Below are 8,551 nucleotides of genomic sequence, written 5' to 3' on the forward strand. Positions count from 1 at the left end.
AAGAAAGAAAAAAAAAAAGACTGATGGTGTCCTCTTATGCTGGAAGCTTTTACACTCACTTTAACTTGGAAAGGCCAGTAACCAACTGCTATGGGTGCACCTAGACACCCCAAAACAAATATCAACTGCCACCAGCCAGAGATTATGGAGAGCAGGTTAACAGGGGGTTCCTACCCCTAGTGTATAGCAGGTTTAAAGGGGGTGTCCCTGTAAACAACACTAACCAATGGAGGTGCTCCTCATTCTTACTGCACACAAAGGGTGGCCCTGAGAGACAAATGATCTGTAGTTTCAGGAATACTTTAAGATTAGGGGCACCACACGTTCTAAAATATGATTGTGAAATAGAAAAATCCAGGAAACAGCAAAGAAAAAATGAAAAACAGAAGGGAGGGCATTGCTCCTGTGCTGATGTAAGACATCTGTTCCTACAGGTTTAAATCACTGTTCACAGTACCTAGTCTTCGGAAGACATGTCCTGTGAACTGAACACATTTTGTGGCTTGTCCACAGATGGTGAGACCTGTAGAGAAACCCTGTATGAGCTGCCTACAAGTCAATACCTTAGTCCACGACCTTTGAGATATGTAGACTGCACTTAGCCAGCCCTGCAAAGTGTCAAACGTGGGGGTTAACATGATGTATTTTGGAGAAATCCTCCCCATCGGTGCGGGGATGAAGATTATTCATATAAATCAGATTATCGCATGCTAGCGTAGTCCTTTTTCTATTTCCACTACATGCATCGAATACGAGCTTCTGAAGCCTTTTTCTTTCAGAATTTGGCTCGTAGTAGCGACACAATCACATGGAGTTGCCCCATTTAATTGTCTCTCTGTTTTTGGCTACCCAGACACCCAGTTACTTGAGCACAGGGTTGGATAATTTGAATAGGCTCTGCCTAGAGTGTTTTCTTGGACCAGGATGCTCCCTCCACATTTTATTTGGCTTAGGATACCGGCCTGGTAGGGGTTTCAACACTCCCCCGCTGAATTATCTTGCTTTCCTGAATGAACAAAACAAAGTTTATAGCAAGAGGATGGCTCGATGGGACCCTTATGAAGCTGAAACCGGATATTACCCTGAGGACACCAGTAATCAGCTTGAAATTAATTTGGTTGAAGCCACAGACTGTAGAGTGCCGCAGTCTGTTAAAGAGGCCCTGGTCAGGGCATTGGGGCCTTTTTCAGGCCAACTCTTGGATTATGTTCACACCCAAGGATGGATGACGGAACTTTCAGCAGACAGCGAGGGTGCTAATCCTAAGGGTAAAGATAAAGCAGAGGATGAGGCCTTTGATCAATTACACCACAAAAGGACCAGCGAACATAATTATAGTATGCATAAAGATTCTTTGATTTCCCCCTCTTCTTCAGAGAATTCTAGGGCAGGTGAGGCTTTCTCATCCGATTATGAGGATTTGGATAAACCTGGTCCCAGTAAAAGACCCAAGAAGCGTGCTTCTCCTTCTGATACCAAACTCCTTCCATTTGACCCTGCAGATATAATTCATCCCAGAGCATCAAATTGGCTTCCTACCCCTTAAGTGGCGAAATATGTACAATCGCACATCCGTAAAAGTTTTCATAAAGAGGTCTGTGTCTGCCTTTGTGCGGAATGTCCCAGATCTGACTTGGAGGGGAAGGTAGCAGATACTCCCGAGGTTGATCCCACCATGGTGATGTTCATGAAAAAATATTCCAGGGACTCTAAGAAAGGGTTGGACAGAGCGTGGTGTAACTGTCAAGACAAATTACTGGACATGTCTGGACCCTTAACCAAAATCCTGGAACTTGTGTTCCAATCTAGGGAATCCAGTTTGCCTCTGGAAACGAATATATTGATGGGTTGTGCGCAAAGAGCAATCTGTCAACTGGGGAACACAATTGCGCCATTTCCTCTGAATGTAGAAGGTCCATTCTTATGCGTATTGATCCTAAATTCAATGACCTTGCCACTTCTGAAGCAGGCCCAGTGGCTAAGGGTTTACTCTTTGGGGCGCCATTTGTCAAGGAGCTTGCAAAGTTTTGCTCCACCTACTCCACACTGGACAAGGCCCGGATGTCCCTCAAAAAGGTCTTTTAAAAAGGCGTTTTTGCCAGGGCCGGATGTTACAGAGGACGCAGTCCCGGATGAGATTCCTTTGCAGGTCCTCAACAATCCTTTCTTCCTCATGGGAGAGGTTGCTGATATGGAGAGTTGGCTGACTACACCTTCTATCCCTCCCGCTCCAGAGGGGGATGATCTAAGTTTCACAGAGGCCCCTGCTGGGGACAACAAGGAGCGATCCAGTATTCTAGATATTCCTGTAAGACTCTTCCCCCTTTCAGAAGTAACGTTGGGTGGCAGAGTGGGATTGTTTTTCAACAATTGGAAATAAATTACCGGAGATCCTTGGGTTCTAGAGACTGTATTAGGTTTCAAACTGGAGTTTTGCGATATTCCAAGACAGACACATCCCCCTTCCAAATGTATTTTTCCCCAAGCAGAAGAGTATTTTATAGACTTGGAGGTTCAGGCCTTGTTAGACAAAGGAGCAGTATGCTTGTCCACTCCTCACCATCGGGGGTTTATCAGTCCAACCTTTTTGGGGGACAAAAAGGGAGGGGGTCATTGGCTGGTTTTAAACCTCAAGGATTTCAATCAATGGATTTTGTACAAGCATTTCAAGATGGAGGGGGATCCACATGTTGAGAGACATTTCTGTGGAAGGCGACTGGATGGGACTTCTAGACCTCAGGGATGCTTATCTATCCATCCCTTTTTTTCCCTCCTCATAGAAGATATTTACAGTTCCATCGGAAGGACCTTTGTCTAGAGTGCAAGACACTCCCTTTCGGGCTGTCTTCAGCCCTGTGGTGCTTCAAGAAATTGAGGAGACCAGTAGTGGAGTCCCTACTGTCCTGGGGTGTCCGGTTGATCATTTATCTGGACGACCTTCTGCTGATGACCGTGGTTCCCTGTAGCCCTGCTGCTAGCTTGTGCTCCTCCCATTCTTCTTCTTCCTCATCAATCTTCTGCTGAACCCACAGCACCATTGATTCTATTGGGAAACTACAATTGATAGCCTGGATGGTTTCAGGACAAGATGGAATTCCCCAGGCATTTCGCAGCAGGCTGCAGATTTCCTCAGACAAGCTTGGGCTGCAGGAACACAAACGGTATGCCTCCGCTTGGTGGCGATGGAATAGTTGGTGTGACATGCAGAGTTTCGATCCCTTGGGGACAGGCGTTTGTATGATAGTGAATTTTTTGTCTGAACTGGCTGGGTCAGGTTTGGCTTACATAACTGTTAACAATTTTAGATATGACATTTCAGCTGGTCATGTGCTGGTTGATGGTAAACCGGTCAGGAAACATCCCTTAATTTGTAAAGTGATGAAAGGCACTCGTCTGGCGGTTCCTCCTAGAACTAGGTACTCTTGCCTTTAAGAGGTAGATATAATTTTGAGATTTTTGGATAAATGGCCGGCTAACCGTTATTCGTCTCGAAGACAAATCTCGGCGAAGTTAACCATGCTATAATGTCTCATCTCCTGTAAACGCGTGTCAGATGTCAGAGCTTTAGATTTAGCTGGGAGAGTATTTCCACCAGATGGTGTCACCTTTAATATTACCCGAAGAACTAAAACGAATTGTAGGTTGGTAACTTCCCCTATGTTTCCTGAGAAACCACAATTGTGTGTTGTGCAATGTTTGAAGGCTTATGAAACTGTCACTGAAGAACTAAGAATGGATTCTAGGGGTCAACCTTTCGGACCAGTGTCTGTGGCTGCTTTAGCCAGATGGGTGAGATGATTGTTGAGTGAAGCTGCTATTGATACCTCAATTTTTGGGGCACATTCGGCCAGGGCTATGGCTTCTAAAGCTTTTGCTTTAGGTTCCCGTTTGGAGGACATTATGAAGGCAGCAAATTAGTCTTCTGAGTCCACTTTTCACAAGTTCTATCGTAAGCCTAATGTAGATGTAGAGTCAGTGGTGGTGATGCAGCTTTAAACAAGCATAATCAAAGCCTCCGGTCCAGACCTAGAATAAAAAGATTTCTAACTTACAAGTCAAGAATTTTCAATTCTATTAAGGACACAGAGGTGAAGATTATCCCACCCTTTTGATATATGTACTGATATTGCTGTTTTATAAGTTTATTACTGGTTGTTATTAACATTTATGGGTTTCTTCCCACCCTAACTGACGGATATTTGCAATGTTATGTTATTATTGGAGGCTTATTATTCTCCTATGGAGTATTACCTATCTATTTTTGTCACTTTCAGGGTACGAACAGAAGATAACTTGAATGGAATTATCGCTCATGTGGCTTTACTGTGGGAAGATGGATCCTGTGGTTCTTCTTCTACCTATATCTGGAAGCTGAAGCTCCCTTTCTGTTCAAGCTCACGTCGAGCTGATGGATTGTTGGGACAGTGAGATATGGACCTTGTTAGTCCTGTGCCGAATTGTGAACTTTAAGAAGTCTTGGGTTGTGTTCGAGTTTCAGTACTTATGCGATTTATTCAAAGAAAGAGGAAGTGATGTTTTAGGTCATGGGTTATATACGAAGGTTCTGTGTGGTGATTATGTTCTGTATACTCATGGGTATTGAAGTTTTTTGTTTTACTTTAATGTGATTGGCTGCTGGGTTTTTTCAGTAAAAGAAAGAGAAAGCATAATCTTCACCTTCTTAATAGAAATGAAATTTCTTGACGCTTAAACTAGATTTTTTTTTATCCTGGTGAACCTTTGCAAAGCTAGCTCCCCCTGCAGTGTTTGTTAGCTCTCTGCGTCTGTGTAGTGTTGATGCTGCAGGCTAATCTGGTCTGTCGGCCTGCAGTGAGCATGTTTATAGTTGATAGAATTCAGCTCTAGGAGAGTGAGGTCCGACGTTCAGAAGCATATTTCCACCACTGCAGCTTTTTGTCTACAGAAAGCTGTCCCTATCTGACTTTCTGTGATGGGACCTCAATATTATATTGTGTTGTAATTGTACACGTAAAGCTCTTAGGCAAGGGTGGCTGGGTTTGTTTCTATTTGCAGCGAAATGACCTTTTATCAACAAGAACCTACTTGTTGCTGTATCTGGCTTCACAAACTTACAATTAGCTTGGCTGCATGGAGCAGCCTTTCCCTGCACGGATTTGTCCCTCTGTCTACAGGGATCTGTTTGTGAGGGGACATGGACGTTGCTGCCACTGGCTATGTCTGTAAATATATACTTTAGGTGCAGAGAACTGCACTTCCCTACAGGGAGCAGCCCTGACTAACACTGCAGGGAGCTCCGACTTACTGCAGCGAGGTGCATCTGGGTGCACGGCCTCGCCTTTGTGCCTAGTAAGAGGCGTCAGCAGGAAGCTGCCTCAGGGTGTAGGGAGCTTTCTCTGTCTACAGGGAGGACCGCTGTGTCCCATCTAGTAAGAATGTAAAGATCGTCCTCTACCCAAAGCTACTCACAATACCAGCTACTCCACAATAGACAGGAGCACCAGCCACTTGGAGTAAGTAGGTGGTAAGTGAGCAAGGCATGAGTAATGATGAGAAGGACAATAGGAGTATTGTTAGGGTTGAGCGGGAAGTAGAACTGAAGGCGGGCCAAAGGAGGGGCTGGGTGAGGGAGGACTCGGCTGAACGTCTATTCCCCAAGTGTTAATCCTTCTTCAACCCTAAATGTTCCCCTTGCAGCATAGTTTTCTGATAGACAAAGAATGGGTAAAACTCGTTGGTACATTAGAACCTTTGTTTCTGCCACTTTACAAGGGGAAACCCCATATCCATGTGCAAACTTTTTTCTGCACCTTCTCCTTACACCTGTACTCCTATTACTCTAAACCTAACCCAGTCCCTTACTCTAATGTAACCTTTACCCCATAACGTACAGAAAGATTAACCCCATACCAGTCCTAATACTAAACCTTGCTTCAAGCCTGACCATTACTTACACCTTCCATTACTCTTATGCCAAGTGAGCCCTTAACCTAACCTTAACTACACCAATCATCCAAACCCATAACCCAGTCCCAACAGTAACACCCACACTAACCATAACAGCATCCATTACCCTAACCCTGTGGTTCCCAACCTGTGGTCCAGGGACCCCTGGGGGTCCGCGAAGCCTCCTCAGGGGGTCTGTGACTACCTAGAAAATTATATAACATTACCAGATTAGGTCCCCAGCTTTCAGTAATGACTCATTGGGGGGGGGGTCCCTGAATTCCAATAATTATTCAGTGGGGGTCCCTGTGTCTCCGTATTGAGAGAGTGGGGTCCACAGAAGTCAAAAGGTTGGGAACCACTGCTCTAACCTGTTAAAGTTAATCTACATCAAAAACACTCCCTTACCCTATACTTTACTCTTAGCCCAAACTTAAACCCCATTGGGAAACCTAATCTATATCTAATATCACCCTCAAGCCGCACATTATCGTAGTCCTTAAACGTAACCTTAAACTAAGTAAGGTCTCTCTAACCTAATAAGCCTTAAATTCAGCTTGTTTCATAAACTACTTTAACTTTTCTACATTTTTGTATACCTTTTTACGGAAAACCTGCAGTATGCACACCTTCACTATCACAAGAAACCTGAAGACATTAATATTAATTACATTTTAGGTCCAGTGGTAGCCGGGATCTTTTGATTTTAGTAAATGTATAAGTATGGTATAATTACTTCTAGAGGCTCTCAGTCAGTCCTCTTGATGAACTAGTCTGTTTGTGTGCTGTTCATGTTTTTCTTTTACCCAATACAGCATTATGCATGAGACAATGGGCCACTCCAGCTCAGCCATTGGCTACCTTCTATATGAGTGATGGCAATGCTTTCCTTTCACAGGGAGCACAGTGCACATCAGTAGTACACATCAGTGCCAGAAACAACTATGACAATGTGAGCATCTTGAGACTGTTTATTCGGATTTGCAGGGGTCCAGCACCTTCCCCAGCAATAACATTTTGAGAAAACCACGGTGAAGCGAAACACGTATTCACAAAGCCAAAAGGCTGTTAGCCAATGCAAGGAATGCCAATTGCTTGCTAATATACAGAGGTCTAAAAAGACTAAACAAACCAACATAAAACATCTCACCTTTGCAAACGTGTTAGCATCATTTAGTGATAGAACGAACAACTTGATCACTAGAACTACGAGAACATTCGTATTTTGGCTGTGGTCTAACTATATCCCCATGCAGACTCCTCATATTTGCATGTTTTTCCCTCTGCTGCTACATTAGGGGGCTTCCGATACTGGTGGGAGTCGCTTACTCTATTTCAAAAGCTGTTCTTCAGGACGGTGGGCCTACCGTGTTAAGTTAGTTAAAGAATCCGAAATTTAACGAGTGGTAGTGGTGGCGTCCAATACGGGACCAACCAAAGCTTCTAGTGATGCAGACTTACTGACTCCAGTACTTCATCAGGCCGGTGTTGGCAGACATCCGTCTCTTTGTCCTAGTACATGCACCTGCTCACTAACAATTTATTTGAAAGAAAAACGTGCGTTTTTCCTGCGCACAAGCGTGAGCTAGAAAGTTTTAGTACTTTTCGTTAAGAAAAAAAGCGTTATGTACACCAAATATTATTTCATTTTTAATTAATCTTGCTTTTTTTTTTTTTTAACTTAACTGGCGTGGTTTCCTAAGATCCTCCGTCCATAACGTTGCCAAAGTCTTTCAAACAAAACACCAATATACTTTTAGGGTAAGGAGCGTGTTCGTATCTGCAAATTGCGCTTCAAACATCCTCATATAATAACAAAAGGGTGCGTTCTTGGAGAATAACACCCTTTCGGACCCCCGCCCCTACTTCCCCGCACCACGGGAAACATTTTAACGCAAATTTGAGACCCACTATAAAACGCCATCTCTGATATGCATTCCAACTCTGTGCTAATTAAGTTTGCCTTCCAGCTCCATCAAACTCTTAGCGCTGAAGAGATATAACGGTCTTCAGAGGCTTGATATCGCGGCAGCAGCCGGGACTTCCCTCCCCATGTCTGTTGGCGAACTAGAGCACACGGGGGGACCACCCCGAAGGGAAGCTGGTAACTTACAGCAAACAGCCACCAAGAACCCGAACTGGACCACCCGCCTCCTCAGCTGCGCCATCTTCACAAATGTCCCAGGCGATGGAAAGCTGCTACAGTTTCAAGTTCACAGAGGCGTGGGAAGGGCCAAACTCGACCGGACACAAGAAGCGGCCCGGGCGCTGTGAAAATTCCTCCAAGGAACAGGTCCCTCCTCCCCACCCTACGCTCTGCTGCCAAAGTATAACGTAAACGGCGCAGCCTGCCCCACTCCTGCCTGAGGAGGAGGATGGGAGGACCGGGGGAGGGGTGAGACGCGCACGCTTCGATTTGGGGTCCTAGCAACCATCAGCATAACGGAAAATGCAGCTTCATTCATCCCAGCTGAAGAGCTTCCCAGGGTTTACTTTGCAGGAGCAATGCATACTTCAACTCAACTTCCATTGACAGCAGCCGTCTAAATCAAAACCTGCACTTATCTCCCACAGAGTATGCGGTGCTGCGGGTTGTGATGCAGTGCTTGATAACAGGGTGTAAACC

At 44.7% G+C, this 8,551-nt stretch overlaps 1 protein-coding gene across 2 annotated transcripts in view; it reads right to left on the reverse strand.

Moving 5' to 3' along the window:
• Positions 1-8,286, reverse strand: part of JAM2 (junctional adhesion molecule 2) — a 323,144-nt gene extending 314,858 nt beyond the window's left edge. Inside the window, exon 1 of one of the 2 annotated variants that reach the window (XM_069204089.1) lies at positions 8,039-8,286. In XM_069204089.1, coding sequence (XP_069060190.1) covers positions 8,039-8,093 — 55 coding nt within the window. In that variant the 5' untranslated portion in view covers positions 8,094-8,286. The remainder of the gene's footprint in view (positions 1-8,038) is intronic. The other variant, XM_069204090.1, reaches the window with a different exon arrangement.
• Between the last annotated feature and the right edge of the window lie 265 nt (positions 8,287-8,551).

Source organism: Pleurodeles waltl, chromosome 8 (assembly GCF_031143425.1).
Source record: "Pleurodeles waltl isolate 20211129_DDA chromosome 8, aPleWal1.hap1.20221129, whole genome shotgun sequence".
NCBI lineage: Eukaryota > Metazoa > Chordata > Amphibia > Caudata > Salamandridae > Pleurodeles > Pleurodeles waltl.